General features: G+C 50.3%; 4 protein-coding genes across 4 annotated transcripts; 2 read left to right on the top strand and 2 right to left on the bottom strand.

The window, feature by feature from the left end:
• Positions 1-1,137: 1,137 nt before the first annotated feature.
• Positions 1,138-3,322, bottom strand: BROUX77_007661 (uncharacterized protein; the record flags this gene model as incomplete). Its single annotated transcript, XM_073752780.1, has 2 exons — positions 1,138-3,196; positions 3,270-3,322. The coding sequence occupies 2 exons, from the start codon at positions 3,320-3,322 to the stop codon at positions 1,138-1,140; spliced, it is 2,112 nt and encodes a 703-aa protein (XP_073601954.1).
• A 1,246-nt stretch (positions 3,323-4,568) lies between these two features.
• BROUX77_007660 (uncharacterized protein) lies at positions 4,569-5,559 on the bottom strand (the record flags this gene model as incomplete). Its single annotated transcript, XM_073752779.1, has 3 exons — positions 4,569-4,583; positions 4,646-4,995; positions 5,058-5,559. 3 exons carry the CDS (start codon positions 5,557-5,559, stop codon positions 4,569-4,571), a joined length of 867 nt encoding a protein of 288 aa, XP_073601953.1.
• A 7,435-nt stretch (positions 5,560-12,994) lies between these two features.
• Positions 12,995-14,830, top strand: BROUX77_007659 (uncharacterized protein; the record flags this gene model as incomplete). The annotated part of the gene is made up of 4 exons (XM_073752778.1): positions 12,995-13,061; positions 13,151-13,680; positions 13,772-13,864; positions 13,964-14,830. 4 exons carry the CDS (start codon positions 12,995-12,997, stop codon positions 14,828-14,830), a joined length of 1,557 nt encoding a protein of 518 aa, XP_073601952.1.
• Positions 14,831-15,534: 704 nt separating this feature from the next.
• BROUX77_007658 (uncharacterized protein) lies at positions 15,535-18,347 on the top strand (the record flags this gene model as incomplete). The annotated part of the gene is made up of 2 exons (XM_073752777.1): positions 15,535-15,553; positions 15,781-18,347. 2 exons carry the CDS (start codon positions 15,535-15,537, stop codon positions 18,345-18,347), a joined length of 2,586 nt encoding a protein of 861 aa, XP_073601951.1.
• Positions 18,348-18,672: the final 325 nt, after the last annotated feature.

Here is an 18,672-nt window from a genome sequence, read left to right as displayed (position 1 = left end):
GCTTGGGGTCTTGTTTGGGGCCTTACAAGCGAAGGACAGCCATTGCGCTGGGCGGTCGGGGGACCCTCCGTCATTATACTTCGTGCTGTGGGGATTTTCTGTATGCATGATTCTGGGTTTTTGGTTCTTTAGCTTCTGTATGTATTTCTTGGTACTAGTTTTAGTCCCCTGTCGTATGTCGAGAATACCTCGCGAGTAGACAGGTAAATAAAGAATGAATCAATCAATCAAGCAGTCTCCAGGCTGAGTAGCCGGGAGACGGACCCTCTATCATCGCACTTTCGGAAGTGACCGACTTCTGTGACATGGTTGACTGCTAGTTGCGTCTAAAGCTAATGCCAGAGATAGTCCCGTTTCGGATTCCGAGTATCCCTCCCGATTAAACATCTAGAAAAGCCACATTTATCACTTCACCATTATAAATACTGGAATCACCGACAGTGTCACATAGGAAGCATCACGGAGAAAGAAATGTACCAACAACAATGCTGCAGGGAACCAAGCTAGTCTCTCAAAGAAACCACCCGGCGCTTGTTCCTCGCACGTCCGTCAACCCGGGAGGCGTGTATTGTGCCAGCCGCAGTCGTCCTTCGGTCCTCAGAGGAGAGAAAGTCGCCGTGGCAGTGGCGAGCGAGCCGGCCAGGCGAACCCGGCAACATGTGGGCAGTGAGAGCCACGAGCCACAGGGGAAACCCAAGGGCCATGGGTCACGCCGCAGTTGTATGCCGGGACGTGGTTGTTGGGGTGGGTGGGCAGACCGTACTAATCTCAGCTGTGTCCTGGCTGCTGTCTCAGAGGAGAAGCAAAAAGGAACCCAGCCCGTGTTCCAAGTCTGGTTGGGTGTGTAGTTTTGGTGTCAATGTACCGCTCGGAATACAGAGCTGGATCAAGGATGAGTCTCGCCTTGTGCTCCACCAAGCCGTGCGGAAAGAAGAAGAGTTGGGGATGGGAAGGGAAGAAGATGATAAATAAAGAAGAAACAGAAAAGATGAAATCAGTCAGTCACTTCGTCATGGAAAATCAAGCCAGTACCGTAAAACAAAAAAAAAAGAGAGAAGAAAAGAAAAACACCGGGACCAACAGCCAAATATGTAAAAAATAAGGTATTCTCGCGCCGCCATTGTCTCATTGGCCTAGTTATGATTCTCCGTCAAACATTACGCGCTTGCGAGAGCCACCGCGAAAGTCTTCCAGCGAGTCCAGCTGCCGATCAATCTCCATGATATCCAGCATCTCCACCTCGATATCCCGCGCATCCGACGACTCCTGCTCAATATCAGCCGCCGCATTCAGCACGTCCATAAACGGCAACGACGCCGCGCCCGGCTCCGCGGCCGAATCAGAGCCACCAGGCCCCTCAAACGAGACAGCCTTGGTGCCAGCGTCTTGGGGCGGTGCAGCGCGAACAGACCGGATGGGACCGGCCTTTCCGGGGTTGAGATTGAATAGAAGTTTGGATACCTTGTCGGGCCGGTCAACCACCAGGGCGGCCGAGTAGTTGCGCTTGCCCAGCTTTTTGCGCACGACAAGACTGCCGCTCGTCGCCGACGTGTCCTCAGACTCCTGCGCAAGAACCAGCAGGGATTCGCCCAGGACGGCAAGATCTATCGGCAGGCCGTTTTGCTCCTCGCGCTTGGACTTGTCGGACAGGGCAATCGCACAGAGACCCGTGCATCTCTCGCCCATCAGGCCCACGGAAAGCTCTTGCATCTTGAACATGCGTGTAGGCTGGGCACCGCTGAAGAGGTTCACACCACCGCCACTCTGCTTTCGCAGCTGTGAATCCCAGAAACGCAGGATTCCAGGTATCACGCAGACGTGCTCCCACGAACTAATCCACAGGGCAACGCTCTCGTCCGCCGCGGATCCCAGAGGGCCAGGAATTGCAGTGACAGAAATGCCACCGTCGACGCCCAGCATACGGCCGGGTGCAAACACAGATGAAGCCGGTGGCGCTCCTGATCGTGGAGACTTGCCGTCGGCAGCTCCGGCGCGCAAGAGGTTTGTGCCCTCAATCTGGCCTGAGACACTGAACTGAGTAATACCGCCACCAACAATTCCGGACTTGTTTTTGCCAAGGAGAGACGAGCTCTTGGGGCTGACGCCGTCAACATCCCAGATACCCCAAGTGCCATCTGCCAAAAGAACCAAAACAGCCCTTCCGTATGCAATCCAAGCCGCGTCAACAATGGACTTGCGAACAGGGAAACCTTTGGTAAAAGGCTGGAAAAGGGAAAGCTGCCATGATCCCTGCGATGGGAAAGATCCTGAAGTCATGTCTTCGGTAGGGTAGGGAGGAAGAGTGAAATCATAGACGCGCACGCCATGTTGCGGCGAGACAGCAAGCAGCTGTGAGGTATGAGTAGCATTAAAGCTAATGGTCGTCAAGACATGGGGGAGAAACTCGGTCTGAAAGCTTTCTAGGGGCCGGCGTCCTGAAGTCACAGCTTCTCCTAGCGTAGTCTCCCACAGACGCAGCGCCCCAGAGGCCTCGCGTGTATGCGACGCAACAACGACTCTGGATTTGACCACGGGCTTGCTGCCAGCCTTTGGCTTGATCAGCGCGATAGCTAGGCCTCGACTGGGATGCAGCTGGCCAGTCAGAAGAGTCAGGGACTCGCCCCAGAGACCAGCGCCGGCCTGGGCAGCCAAAAGCCCCTTGCGAAGCTCGGGTCTGTTTTTGCTTGCGTGTGACGGTGGGGTGAGAGGCACAGAGACGAGATAGACATCATTCGAGCCGCAGGCAACGCTGAACACCATGTGCGTCTTGATTTGCTCGATCCCAGCAAATGCGCTGTCCTCTGATGTTCGTGTCGGGGTCATCGAGGGGACCGCGAGGTGTGTGACGGAGGTGCCCAATGACAAGTCCAGGGTCTGTATTATCTCGGGATACGGCTCGTCGACCGCCTCATCTTCGAATTCCGGCGCGTCGACGAAGGGCCTCGCGGGCTCGGAGTTGGTGGAAAGTTGGTCCTCGTCAGAGTCAGAATCCAGAACCATGACAGCATCTTCGGCGCTCGGCTTGGCTTTGGCAGGCTCCTTGGAAACAGGCTCAATATTTGGCGCCTTGAGCCTGCGGCCGCCGCGCCAAACTATCGTGACGCCATTCTCGTGGCCATAGAGCAAGATTGTGGCGCCCTGTGGTGAGTAGACGGGATATGTTTTGACGTCGTAAACGCGGCGTGATAGCTGGTATCTTTAGCGCAGTAGTCAGTCATCACGCGTTGCGTTGCCTCGGTTGAATGGAATATGGGGGAGCGGCTGCTTACGTGAACTGCGTGTTTTGCACCGTTCGGCGGATGCGAGGAGCGCCGAGCGTCATTGTGGTCGTGAAGAGAAGAGCGCCTGTATGTGAAGAAAAAGAAAAGAGAAAAAAGATTGTGCTCCAAAAAGAACACGGGACACGTGGGAGAGAATACCTCGTCTCAAAAGTCTAGTTCATCCGCTCGTCTGAGTCCTCAAAAATTGGCCAAGCAAAAGACTAAAACAAAATAAAAAACAAGCAGAGCTCAGGCTTGTCGAGGACTTTGCAGTAAGGCTAGATTTCTCGCGATATTTTTCTAGCTGGCTAGACAAACAAGCACGGATCGCCATCGCGTTCCGCGAAACCCAGGAAGACGAGCCTTGTTGAGTTCGCGGCGGGTGTCAAAGAGCGCTGCCAGCTGACAATGACAAAGACTAGGGTTCATGGATGTGGTAACCCTTGTAATTTATGAAACTTGACGTTGAATAGTTAGTTAACTGTTCAAATGACAACAGGAAAACTCATCGAGCTGCACCATTCACAACATCTATAACGATAGTTATGGCGTTACTGTTTTTCGTAAAATTATGCATATTGCAAGAATATACGACCAAGCGCAAAATTCAAAACATCGTATTTTGGTTCGCCTCGACAATCTTGTTTTGATTGTTTGTTTCCCACGAAATCTAAGCCTCTAGACAACAATCACTTTGTTTTTCGCAGGATAAGTTAGTCTAGCACGAACCAGTGAGACCTGTATTACCGTCGACTACAAGTAGGGGTTTTTTTTTCAATTTTTTTTTTTCAAAAAAATAAATAAATAAAGGCATTGCTATAAACTAGATGGTGACAATTCCTGTTGGTAAACTAACTGGGCAGCGTTCATGGAGGCTAATTTCATCGGCCCAATGGTGTCTATACCTTGAGAGAATACAAAATGAAAAAAACACATGATGGCAGGCAAGATTCGAGGAAGTAAGAAGTGAAGAAAAGGATAGACTAGAAAGAAAGTAGATCAAAGGGGACAGAAAAATAAACGATGATAACGCCGCCTGTAAAAAAAAGTCTCTTCAATGAAGAAGAGTTAGATATCCAAGAAAAAAAAACAAAAACCACATCGATCAATCAAGTCAACAAAGCGGTGCGATGGAGAGGTAGTAATGGTGGTGCGAGTAGGGGGAAGAGGTTGGAGTAGAGACAGAGAGAAAGAAACGCCTGAAATGATGCCTGAAATCCAAAATAAAACAAATAGGAAGAGGTACAGCAAAGGAAATCTCGAGTGCCGGCAGTGTCCGACAAGAATCATGGAAGTCAAGGCTGGTCATTACGCGTTCGTGACCTGTATGTCAAGTTAGCACATTTGTGATTTTCCGCAGTTATCAAATGGATGTGTTGACGTACCCGCAGGATCCTCCGAGAGTAATCCTCGTTGTCAGCAATGCTGCCGTCCGACATGCGGCGTTGGGCCATGACGGGGTCCAGTCTCGAGTCGGAAATCGACATGCTGCCACCCGGAGACGACTTTCCGTTAATAAAGGCGTTCACGGCGGCGTTACGGCGGTGCTCCTCCTCAATCTCGCGGTTTCTTCTGCGGCGCATATACAAGAAGACACCACCAGCAACGGCTGCGAGACCGAGAAGGCCTCCTACTACGCCTCCAGCAATAGGACCGACATTGCTGGATTTCTTATCGTCGGACTTTTCACTGGCAGTAGTACTCGCAGAAGCGGCGGGAGCAGTTGTAGACGCGGCTTGAGAGAAGTGTTAGTTAGATGTCTTGATGGGATGTGGATCTAATAGCTGGTTAACTTACCACCAGCAGATGAGGTCGCGGCAGCAGCTGAAGTTGCAGCGGCACTTGTGGTTGAGCTTGAGACAGCGTCGTACTGAACATCAACTTCAATACCACTGTTGAAGACGGACCAGGCACCACCGCCGCTGATACCACCGCAGGCTTCATCCGGATAGGCTGGGCATGGATAGTTGCACCGGGAGTCTGCTACAATGTCGTCTTCCGGAGGGTAAGAGTTTCCGCAGTAGCACTTGGGACCTCTGATGGCGAACACAGTATAGTTCTTTTCGACGCAAAGAGACACACCGCAGAATCCACTGGAGACCGAGGTATCAGCGTAACCGCCGGGGTCGGTCAGGTTACCTGAGGATGAGAAGCAGCCAACTCTAGTCTGTGAGCCGGGAGTGGGAATCTGAGAAGGGGCTTGATAGCCTTTGGTAGTTTGACTGGCTGGAGCATCAGAGGCCGACTGTGCAGAGGCAAGGCGCAGAAGACCTGCGGCGAGGATGTACGATAGTCTCATAACGGATAACAAAGTCTGGGTGTTGCGTGATTTGTTGGTTTTTTTTTCGAGGGTTCTTTTTGAAGTAAAAGGGGGTACCAAGAGGAGGTGACTCGAGCCGGCCGTAGTGAGAATGATATAGCGATGGATCAGGATACTGGCTGGCACGATAGAAGCGCGATGGTGATTACGAATATGATCGAGGCCAAGGAAGAACGAGTGTCGAGAGGTGATGAACCAGTCGTGCCCCTTTTGTCAACGATTGTCGGATGGTGTGATCGGATCGAGGTGAGGGTCAACAGATGGTTTGGTCCTCTCGGATTCTATGACGGACAATGAAGCAAGCTGGCGAGTAAACAGAAATACGTTGAAATCTGTTGTCGGTTTCGAGGCCGTAAAGTTGTCGAAGCAGCTTGGTATATCGAGCCAAGTACTGGTGTTTTTCTTGGTTCCTGTGCGATCTTCGGATTCACCGGCCGGAATGTGGAAGTCGACAAAGAAAAGGGATAGAGAGCGTAGAGAAGGAAAGGAAAAGAAGCAAAGCAGTACGAGAAGAAAAGACAATACACTAACAACAGAAATCCAAATAAAAAAAATAAAAGGATTACAGCCGGAAGCGAGAGAGAGTCGAAAGAGAGAAAGAAAAGAAGTCAAAAACGAAGGGGAAGTAAAAGGAAGGTTTGGGAAAGGGAAAGAAAGGAAGGAGAGGGAGACAGGAGAAAAGAGCAAGTGTGGACGGTGGACAGACAGACAGGGAAGGAGCGAAAGTGGGTGGCCGGCGTGGTTTTCGCGCAACCTTTGAAAAGGGAAAGAGCAGGGAAGAAGGGAGGGCAGAACACAGATGAGACACAACGGAGAAGAAGGAACGAAACGCAAAGACAGGCAATAACTGCAGCAGCAACCGCAGCAAATTACAGGCAGTCGCGTTGAATGAATGAGGAGCAAGAGCAACAGGAGCGGCAGGAACACCAGGAGTAGCAGGACCAGGAGCAGAACATGCACATATTTTGTACAGGACAAGCAAGTACCATCCAAGCAAGCGCAGAGGGACAAGTGCAAGCGAGCGAGCACCAGCGGCGGCGGCCATCATAGAGTAATCTGGGGGCTCTGGGCTTTGGGGCTCTGGGCTCCAAAGTACACACACAAAGTCCAAGTCCCTATGCTGGACACCAAGCACCAAGCATGCTGAATAAAAAAAAAAGCAAGAGGTACGTACTTGCTCACTGGTCCGGGCCAACCTGCGGTGGGGAATTGATACGAATGTGACTAGAAAGCGAAATTGCTCCTGCTTTCTCCGTGGGCATACGCATGGCATGGCATCTACGGCGGGGGTATACACAAAAAAGGACAAGCGTCAATCTGTACATTTATTTGTAAAGACATACATAGATACAAAGATACATTTGCACAGGTATACTTGGCTACAGACGCAGACACAGACAGACACTGGAAACTTAAAAGCAAAGCCAAGGCACGTCTTGTCGTACAAGTAGCTAACTGTATATATAGAGACACCCACTCCACTAGTTAGGTTCTGACTGGCTGCCGGCCCCTGACTAAAGCCCTGGATGCATTTCTAGGGGTGCTGCACCTAATTGAGAAATTGAGGCGTAGCCAGAAGGGCAATCCACAAAAGTCTTGAGGGTGTGTGATTGGTGGAGAGGCGGTTGAAGCCCCACGCACCCCTGCCGCTCTTTTTGGTGGATTGCTGAGCGATGATAAAGTCTGGCATCGCGAACAAAAACGCAGGAGGCGGTCCATCTAGTTGATTGACAATAGTTGGACAAACTCTGTGCGTCTCTCTTGAATGTGCGTATTTTGGTTGTACTTATGAGCCATGTGATTTGATTGCACAGGGCTCGCGCATCATGTGCACTAGCCAACTAGTTGGCTATACGAAAACATACGCAGGAGAGAGAGACTTGGCAGCAGGGTGATGGTCATTACGAGTGAAAAAAAAAAAATGACAGAAAAGAGTATCTCTCCATGTTTTTTGCCAGCTGCCTGCAGCTGGCAGACCAAGCTCGGCACACGGCCAGACCTCCTGCCTCCCTCGTCATGCGCACCATGTTACAGAATGCAAGGATCTTCCCGGGCCACAGTTAGGCGCTGGCTATCAATGCAGATGGAACAGTCGCGCGCACTCACAAAGCTGCGTTGCTCCTCTGGTGTGTTCCTGCGTGTGTGTGTGCAGACAGACCGACCACGGGATAACTACGTATAGTTGTGCATGTACATACATATGTACATGGACACCCATGCCGGTGTCATAGCGGGGCCGCGTTGTCGTTTTTAGTGCTCCCTGTAGCTATCTGTGGCATGGCGAGAGCACAGTGGAGAGAGCCCACGCACTGGCCGCACCTAGTTGATACAGGCGAATCGAATCTGAGTACAAGCATGAAGAAAAGTACTTGTCTGCTACAAGCGCTAGTTAGCTAGTACAGGAAGCTTGTTGCTGTTCTTGTTCTTGTTGTTATTCTTGTGCAGCCATTAGATGGATGGTGGGCGTCCCTGTGCCTTGATTCTTATTCCTTCTCTGCTGCTTTGCCTCGACGTCTGGCATCTTGACAATCGATCAAACAGATTTCGAGACGTACAGACGTCACAGGACGCAGCACAGCGATGCCCTCCAGCAGGAACAAATCGGGAGTGTGTGTGTTTCTGGAATTTGGAGCCCTGCGCCGATGGATCTGATTTATTCTGCACTGTCCTGCACTGTCCGTCTACACTGTACATACCAGTGTGTGTATGCTATAACTAGTTAATATTGTATTTGCGTAACTGCTTGTTCTGCCTCAAGCATGAAAAATCCCCACGTCCATTGGCGGGTCAGTCAGTCCACTTTCACTTGCCGCCGGTTGGCTTTGAGGTCAAGGCTCCACACCTTTTTTTTATTGCCTTTTTTCTTTTCTTTTTCTGTCTGTTCGTCTTACTATCATTGCTCTTGCTCTTTTTTTTTTCCGACCACCCGCATGCCTTCTGTGTCCGCCCGGGCCTTGGGCTTGTCCAGGCTTCCGCGGAGAAAGTACAGGGTACTGTTGGGCCTTCACATCTGGCAGGTTTCTGCCCTGCTAAGGGCACTGTCCAGCTTGTCTCCGATACTTTATACTTGCGCAGGCATGTAGCTAGTGAGTTATTGCCTGCGGGTAAATCCAAAGGTCCTTTATGCTCTACTGTGCTGCTTAATTTTGTACAGGTACCTGGATTGACGGCTGTGCAAGAGTAAACAAAGTTGTACCTGTACCTGCAGGTTCACGAATCGATAGTACCCGACGACATCAGGCGTGCTTGCATCTATACAAGGACGCAGACTAGCCAAAAGGAGGATTCTTATCTCCATGTGAAACACTAAAGAAAGCCCGCCGGCACAATATTTGTCGCAAGTCTCGGCACCTGTTACTTTGCATTTTCTTCTCTATACTTGTGAACTACACATATCCACACGCACGAACTACATTTACACTGCCTTCTGCTTTGTTGTGCTGTGCTGTGTCCCGACCGCCCGCATAGACAGTAAGCAATTTAGGACAAAAGGCTTGCTGCAGGAACAAAGACAGACCGACAAATGCAGTGTGCAATCACAGCAGGAAAGGGGAGAGGCGAAAAAAAAAAAAAAAAAAACAGAGGAAAAAGGACCCGCCGGATCTTCTTCTTCCCATCCCCCTGTGCAGAGCTTCCTACAGGCGACGGTCCAGAACCACGACTCTCTCTCCACTCTTCACATGGGTGGGGTAATTTTCCCGAACAAGTCGAAGCGTTCCAGCTCACTCACTTTCATTATCACTCTTTCACTCACTCACTTATCCGATAAGCCCGCAAGACAAGGCCGGCCTTGCTTGTGCTGTCCACCCAAGATTACTCAGCAGCCAAGGCCCAGTCTTCTTGGACAGACAAAGCCACGCGTAGACTCTGACCTCGCAAGCTGAATGCATGTCATTGATTCGAGTCTGTTGTCTTTGTCCTCCGACACCCTAGCTTCAGGGTCTCGACAAGCACACTAGAGCGATGGATGCCACTACAGGTTTTAAGTTTGGCATGGCCCGGCCTAGCCAGGGGCACTGTTGGCCTATGTAAGCTGGCTGGCATCACCACATACAATATTTCGCAAGCCCATGCACAATACTGACTGGTCCTAGGTGTCGATATATACATACATGCACTCCTACATGTGTAATCTAACTCGCAGTTGTATCCGTTCAAACACCGTCATCTCATAGCCAACTACATATAGAGATACATCTGCTTGAGGCTTATTCCCATCATGGCTGGCAGCACTGCCTGGATGCTGCCAGGGAAGCAAACCTCTCTTCCCTGGCGACAACGGGTCTCTTCATGAAAGAAGGGGTACGCAAGAATATATAGTCAATTACGTACTTCCACTGTACTGACGAGCAGTGAGCATGTACTGCAAGTACCCCTGTACCCCTACTCCCACTGGTCAAATCGTGCGTGGGTAGGTGGATGGGTGGCTTGGTTGTCAAATCTCAGATTCCAGTCGAGAACTTGCTTTTGACAAGGACACACAGCCAGATGCCAGCATGCCGTGTATGTGATACGATACAGACACAAGCAGTAGCCTTGTAGTTCTACAAATGCACCGTCAATAACGTTGGAGGCCTTTCAATCCTGCTCTTGTTGGCCTGGCCTGGATAAATGCCAATCCGTCGATGATCCAAGTCCAGATGCTCTTGCGTCGACATACAGATCGGGTACATATGTGCACATACGAACATGTGTTAGTGTTTCCGCTTTCTCCCCTCGCTCGCTCCCCCTTGCTATTGACCATGAATTTCCATACCATGTTGAAGCCCCTTTCAAGTCCTACAGGTATACATATAACCGTACACATATACAAGCCGAAGCAAACAACATGTCCTCCGCAACCTGTCAACAATGAAAACAACAACAACAATAACAATAACAACAACGATGCCCAGGAACAAAACAACTCCAGACCCCATGCCTCTCCAGGTGTACGTATGTACACACACTTCTGTACCATGCTAGGTCCGGGGTCTCTGCGATCCAAGGACTTGCACCATTGCTACTGCTACATTGTTTTGTTCTTGGCTGTTTGCCGTGTCTGCCTTGTCATCCTATCTTTCTTCCGCCTCCTTGATCAGCCAGTCAGTCCTTTTCCCCATGAAACCGTCTTTGGCCTCGGATGGGGCGGCGCTGACAAAGTTTCAGCTACTATTCACTGCAAGTTCTCTTTCCATGTGCACACATAGTCACGCAAAACTAGTTGCCTGACATTCTTCCAAAGCAGCCTTGTAAACAACAATATCCCCCATTTACTATAGAGTACTAGTCATCGCTTAACTCGCCTAAACTACGCCCTTGATGGAAACTAGTCTTGTCGCGAAAGTCGTCAAGAGAGACTTGGACTTGGACTTGGTTTTGCGTCATCAATTTAACCCTTGTGCAACCCTTACACGGCCATGGAATGCCGAATAACCCGGGGCTAGGCAACTTATCCTAAAAGGACTAGAAACTTTCTGTTGTTTGTACAAGCACGTACAGTGCAGTACACAAGTAGCCATGACTCGATAGTTATCCAGAGATATACCAGTAAGCACCCCCATTCCGTGCCTTGCTTTGCCGCCCGGCATAAGTCAGTGCTCCCCCCCAACTTGCCGCAAAATTAGAAGTGCTTCAGCGTGTCAGCAAACTTGGATGTTGTTCTAGCTGCGCCGCAAAGAAGAAATCCCAGTCAGGTACACCGGGTACACCAGGTACAACGGGTGCCGCATTGTCATGTCACTATAAATACTGGCAGTAACTACAGGATGGCGGAACTGGTTGGTCCTGGTGCCAAGACGACAGAACGTTGAACCATTGCACTGGTGTGCTCTCGCTACCTAAAGCGTAGCCCTGGCCCATCTGTATAACTACAGGCAATTCGGTTCCTTTTCATAATGTGCAACTACTGCTACCCCCAACCACACAGAAAGCAGCCCTCATTATCCTGGGGACCATCTCTTCAAAATTAGACCACCAAACCAAAGGCTTTGTCTGGCCTCATCTACATCTACGGATGCCTATGGCCGTAGCTTGAATGGAAAACGGGGAGCCATTCGGCTAGTCCTAAGCTATCCCCGATATGTACTCGTAATCGTTAACCTGAAGCAGCTCTTTGGGCCGTCTTTGTCCCCGCCTGGATGCCGGGACCATCAACTGTCACAAGTTGGCAATCGAACCGTTGACAATAGGGCTACCAATTTGCTGGCACTGCACCGGGGCTTTAATCAATCAATTACTGGACCACAATCAGATGCGGTCCTCACTCCCTCTCTCCCTTGGTTACTACCACCACTGGCCAGATATCTGATCTAGGGAACGAGACATGTGCCCTTTCTCTTGATAGGGCAGCTTCAAATCTAATAGGGGAACCGATGGGCACATGCCATCTTCCACCCTTCCATCTCGATGCACTGTCCACTGACCGGCCCAGCACCCAGTCAATCCAACCCAAGCCACCTGGATGCTGTCAAGGCTCGCGTTGGTACCTCCAGCACTATATAACGTATAAAAGTACTTGTCTACGCATGCATGTACAAGCAAGCATATTGGTTTGTAGGCCACATAATCTCACTGCGACGCAGGGGCTCGACTAAGATGGCTTCCTTTTCTGGTTGAGGCGGGGTTAAAAGGTGTTATTCTAACCCTAGCATTAAGTCCGCGAACAAAACCTATCAACGAGTGAGTTAAAGTGCTGCTTTTCGTATTCTCGCCACATCCATCAATACGCGACCTGTGTTAAATCCGACGTGTTTGCTCCCGATCGAGGGAAGAGGCACCGTGGCGGATCCACGTTCTTAAAGGCCAAAACAATCAGTTTGCAAACCCGAGCTCTGCGCGTATATAGCAAAAGGCCAGCAAGAAGTGCCCGAGCAACCAATTACATAGCTTCCCACCTGTTGTGTCATTGAGCCACTCACACAATCGTTGTTCCGGCTGTACTTGGCGTACAGAACATCCCATGCCGCTTTCTTGCAAGAAGTCCCGTCGTGTTACACACAGACCAGGTGGCATGAAGGATTTTGTTGCATTAACTAGTTCCTTTAGCCCATACGTCAGGTTTTGCGGGAGCTTGACATTGACACATACTAAGTATACATCCGCAAGTATGGTAGCAAAACGGGCTCGGAGGTGCCCGATAGTCCCACAAGGGAAGGCGGAAGGAGTAGGTTTCGACAGACGGCGGATTTCCATGTCTTATAGGACTCACGATATACGGCTTGTGCTTTGGGGGACATGTTAGTTGTAACCGAGTCCCCCCTCCTCTTCCCAGAGCTTATAAGGACTCTGTGTTCCGCTCCATGCTGTATCCATGGTGGAGTTGTAAACTTCACACTTCATCTCCTTTCTTGTGTTCAAAACTGCTATCATGAGAATATCCCACAATGCCTTCATGGCACTAGTTGTGCTCAGCCCTCTTGTCACAGCAGTAAAAATGGAACCCGTCGAGAAGCCCGAGGGAATCCCAACAGTTCCAAACATCAAGAATATTGCTATTATCGGTAAGTCTTCATGAATATTAGATCCAGGCCCGACTGTATATCCTACCCTTGGGTTGCCAAAGACTCTAACATATTACATTATCCAACAGGCGCGGGGGCTGGTGGTGCATCTACTGCCTACCATCTCGAGAAGTTTGCCGATGAGGCTGGCATCGCCATAAATATCACCATTTTTGAGAGAGAAGATCGTGTGGGAGGCCGTTCCAAGACGGTAAATGCCTGGGATGACAGCAGTCTCCCCTTCGAAGTTGGCTCTACCATGTTTATTCCCGAAAACACTATTCTCGTTGATGCTGTAGCTCAGGCTAAGCTCAGACTCAAGACCCCTGAAATGGGTGAGACTCAAGGCGAGTTTGGCGTCTGGAACGGGGAGAAGTTTGTCTATCAGCATAGACTAGAGCCTACTGATGAATCACTCTGGGAGAAGCTCGGCCGCTTTTGGCAATATGGATTTGATTCCCGCAAAGCTCAGACTCTTGTGGAAAAGAAAATCAAGTTGTTTATGAAGCTCTACTCCAAACCATACTTTCCATTTAGATCGCTGGAAAAAGTGGTAGAGGGCGTTGGACTCAAGGACGTCACCAAAATGACGGGGCCTGAGTTGTTGAGCAAAGAAAATGTAAGTGCTCTTGTCCAAGGCGAAATACGGGGTCTAAACGACCCAAGCTGTGGTGAAACAATGCTAACGATTTCTTGTTGACAACGGTTAGATTGGAGGAAACTATGTGCCTGAAATTATTCAGCCAAGCACTAGAGTCAATTATGCTTCCAACCTTGATGAGACGACAGGCATGCAACTTCTGGTAAGCTTTCTCACAACAAGGGCCAAGAGGTTTGACGTGATGGTTACACACAGACATCAGGAACTTGAGTAACACCAGATAGACTAATGCTCTCTCCAGATGTCCACGGTGCCAGACAGAGCCTATCAGGTGAGAGGCGGAAACTGGCAAATTTTCGACTACATGGTCTCAAACTCCAAGGCAACCATCAACTACCAGACTGCTGTTGCTGAAATCAATTATGATCCGGACAGCAAACAAGATGCCAGAAAGGACAACGGAATGCTGATCTACAAACTCAAGGTCCGGAAGACGGATGCCGATAAGAGTGAGGCATTGCCGTATGATGTCACGTTTGATGATGTCGTGATTGCTGCTCCACTACAGTATACCGACATGGTTTTACACAGCAGCATGATCCCGTCTGATGTCCGCCGGATCAAATACCGCAAGCTACATGTGACATTGTTTGCCACGTCGAATGCTCTGTCGCCTAGTTTCTTCAACCTTGAGAATCCAGAAGACGTGCCCGACATGATTCTGACCACGCTGCCTGATGCTGAATCCCCCGAGAACGACTTTGGCAAAACTGGCCGTGGCCCGTCTGGCTTCTACAGCATGACGCGGCTGAGACAGGCCATGAACCCAAAGACTGGCTACTATGAGTACATCTGGAAGATCTTTTCGGCGTCTGAGCCTAGCGCAGAATTCATGTCCAAGCTTTTGGGCGAACATGTCCCGGACTCTAGAGCAGCAACCAATGAGGAGAGAAGTCCCATTTCCTGGTACCACTCCGAGTCCTTCTTTGCCTACCCCACGGGAAACCCTCAGGGCGCGATTCAGCCGCACATTTTCAAGAAGGGTCTTTGGTGCACGTCGACCATGGAAACCTTTACTTCCTCGATGGAGTCGAGTGCGCTCATGGGAAAGAACGTGGCTAAGCTCATTACGATGAGTTACGAGGAGGTTCCCGTGATCGAAGCCTGAGGCGGAGAAGACGGTAAACCGGTAGACATGTACATAGGACTGGGCGGCATCGAGTAAGATGCTTAGGATTTTTAGTAAAGATGACGATCTGTTTGACGAACTGAGAGGTATGGCGATCACATGTAACTAATAATAATAATAACCACAGCTACGACCCTAAATTGGGATTGACATGGATTCGCATGAACTAGATTAAGCCCTGGACCTGGAGACATGTGGCTGACCTGGCGCTAGGAGACGCCAGAAAAGCCCGGATCCGCAACCAAAAAAATGGAGAGCGCCACAACCAGCTTACCCCACTTTTGGCGGTCTCCAAGAATTGTTTTGTCCAGATTTGTTGTGGTGATGACGAAGTTGTGGCGGCGAACCAAAACAATGAGAGCTCTGGCTGCCGAAGTGGGCTTTCCCAAGAAACCACAGGGCTCAAAATAGATCAGCCGAGAGATAGTCGTCTGCAAGTTTTTCTTTCTTCCTTCGGTGCGCCTCTACTCTTTTCTGCATTCTGTCGGCTGTTTTGCCTTGTGGGCATCTTCTGGAACCTCCTCTGGGCCGTTGCCTTTGATTCTGACGCCCACCATTCCTTGCTCGCCCCCCTCGACTTGCCACGCACAAAGTCTGTAAAACTCGCCACTCTCCCTTGGCCAAGAGCGTTAGCTATTCACGCCCATTCTGTGTGATTCCACGCCTGGCAACTAGCACCCATCATGTTTGTTCTACGAAATGGTACGTCAGCATCTGCCCCTCCCCCCAAACCAGCCCCATCTCCTCCCCCCTCCGTCTGCTCTCTTCTCTACCTTCTGGCATGAAGAGTTTTATAAGATAAAGAAACAAGACTCCCATCCACCAGGGTAGCATTTCATGTCCATTTGTGCTTTTATCCGTCCCTTGATTGACAACCTGACTCTATCATCCGGACCCCCGGCTAACCCTCATCTGATATCCCTGTGCAGTCGGAAAGCTCATCTTCGGGTCTGAAAACCAGGAAGCTCTGATCGAACTTCCCCAAGGCCAGCTCTATCTCGTCCGACCGCAGTCACCTAAGGGCTACTCCGAGCTCATCTTTAAAGACTCTGCTGCCCGCATTCGCCGGACCGGTGTCGAGTTCCAATATCAGCTGGTTGTCCAGCGTGTCTACGAGGAAGGCGAAGAAGAGCTTCTCGCCGAGGAAGAAGGCGACGACGAACTTGACGCCCAGCTAGGCTCCGAACGCGACGAAAAGTCGTACTTGCTCGACGAAGCTCTCCATTTCCGTGTCGAAACGCGCGAAGGCTCCGAGACAGTCCTTGCTTGGCGAGATTTGAGCGGCGATACTGGTGACGTCTACGAATTCATTTGCGACTCATCTGTTCCCCAGACCCAAATCGCACAGTTCCAGCAATTTGCCCGCCATTGCCAGTACGAGCGCAAGTACCGCAAGCCCTACGCCACCGCATCTGAGATTGATCTCCAACAGTTTGATTTTGACGACGACCTACCTATTCCCCCCGCCTCACCAATCCACTCTCCGACGCTGACACGATCCATCGATTCCACCGACGCCATTTTTGCCAAGGCTATTGCTGCAAACTCTGGTGCTAAGCGTCTCCCATCTCACGACCCCCAACACGACGACGAGGAAGACGACGAGGCTGCTCTGGACGCCCAACTACAAGCTGAAGCACAGCTCCAGGACGAACTTGAAGCTCAACTACAGGAAGACGCCGAAGAACAACTGGCTGCAGAGGCTCAGGTTGAACCCGAGAGTAAGCCCGATATACAAGAAGAAGCTCTGGAAATGGCCCCGAAAAAGACAGAGGAGCCTGCAGCTGAGGCTGCCTCAGCCTCAACCTCCACGGCTGTCAGCCAGTATGCTTCTGTCAAAGCTGAGCTTCACTTCTTTGACTTTGTATCTGGCACTTTCGTGCTCAAGGATGATGAAGTCGTTGCTAATGTAACAGAGGTTGGCACATGGGAGTACTGGCTTGAGATCACTGGCCAGAATGGCTGGGTCAGCATGTCTATTTCTCCTGACGTCAACCCCGTGTTTAACTTTGAGTACTTGTCTTTTATTTTCAACCAGGTCTCCGAGGATGGAAGCGCCAATTCATGGCTGCTTCGCTTCAAAGATCAGTCTATTATGGAGGCATTCCAAGAGGGACTACTGCGTGCCCTTTGGGAGCAGCTTAATATGATCAAGTGGGCCAAGGTCAAGGATGTTGAGCGCGATTACATCACTGATGCTTTCAATGATTTAACCATGGAGGAGACAGACGAAAACCAGGAAGAGGAAGAAGAGGAAGAAGAGGACGAAGAGGATGAAGAACCCGAGCGTGGTGCTCGCAGTGACGACGAAGAAGAGGACAGTGATGACGAAGCCGCCGAGAGGAACTCCGATGGCCACATCAACTCGCAGCTTGCTGTCGGTTATAAACATGACCGGTCATTTGTTGTCCGTGGCTCCAAGATTGGTGTTTTCAAGCATACTGCCAACAATAACCTTGAGTTTTCCACCAATATTTCGCGTGTAGAGACGCCCACTGGAAAGCTTTTCAGCCCCAAAAAGGTTATGCTACACAACGAAGATCGCGACTTGATTCTGCAGCATAGCACTGACCACAACAAGCTGTACCGCATGGATCTCGAGTACGGCAAGGTTGTGGATGAGTGGAATGTCCATGAGAATATACCAGTTACTACGTTTGCGCCCGAAAAGAAGTTCTCGCAAATGACTGGAGAGCAGACCTTCCTAGGAATTTCTCACAACGCGCTGTTCCGCGTTGATCCTCGGCTGTCTGGTGATAAACTGGTTGATTCTCAGTTGAAACAGTACGCTTCCAAGAATGACTTTTCTGCGCTAGCTTCCACCGAGAAGGGCTATGTGGCTGTTGCTAGCAACAAGGGTGATATCCGTCTATTCGATCGCTTGGGTATCAACGCCAAGACCCATATTCCCGCTCTTGGTGAACCCATTATTGGCCTGGATGTGTCTGCGGATGGTCGCTGGCTATTGGCCACGTGCCGGACCTACTTGCTGCTTATTGACACACTGCAAAAGGAAGGCAAGAATGAAGGCAAGCTGGGCTTTGAACGGTCCTTTGCTGCCGACAAAAAGCCACAGCCGCGTCGTCTGGCTCTTACTCCCGAACACGTTGCCCAATTTGCATATGAGACTAAGAAAGGCGTCTCGTTCACACCGGCCCGCTTCAACACCGGAGAGGGTGTCGAAGAAAGCAGCATCATCACGGCTACTGGCCCCTACATCATTGAATGGAACCTGAAGAAGGTGCTGAAGGGCGGCAAGTCACCGTACATGATCAAGCGCTACATTGAGGATGTCATGGCGGACAATTTCAAGTTTGGCACAGATAAGAACGTTATTGTTGCCCTGCCGAACGAAGTCAACATGGTGGGCAAGAAGGCCTTCAAGAAGCCCACGCGCGAGAGTATTGCTGGAGACTTTAAGCCTCTCGGCGGTCGTCGGAGCACTCTTGGGCGGTCGAAGCTAGGCCTGGATGACATTGTAGAGTCTGCCTATTAGATGCTGCTCGGGGTAATATTGGATGAGTCGCGGCTGGTGATGAAGAGGGCTCACGGAGCTCTTGGGGGAATGGCTGTGGCCAGGTTGGAGGACGGAGGATGCTGCATTTCACTTTTGATTTTAGCCTTTGGTTTTTTATTCCCGCTCCTTAGGACTCGGCCTTTGGGGTATCTTGTGCTTTACTTGGGGTTTCGCTGTTTACACTTGTGTGATTTATTTCTGCCTATTGTAACTGAAATACGACTGAATAATCTTGTTGATGATAAGCTTTGGAAGTGAGGAGAACACGAGACTGGTCTGTCTGGGCTGTAACAAGAAACAAGCC

This window comes from Berkeleyomyces rouxiae, assembly GCF_048999995.1.
Source record: "Berkeleyomyces rouxiae strain 22BRR77 chromosome Unknown BrBRR77_ptg000012l, whole genome shotgun sequence".
In the NCBI taxonomy this organism is placed as follows: Eukaryota; Fungi; Ascomycota; class Sordariomycetes; order Microascales; family Ceratocystidaceae; genus Berkeleyomyces; species Berkeleyomyces rouxiae.
Note: the sequence above shows the minus strand (reverse complement) of the source record. Positions and strands in the feature narration are given on the sequence as shown.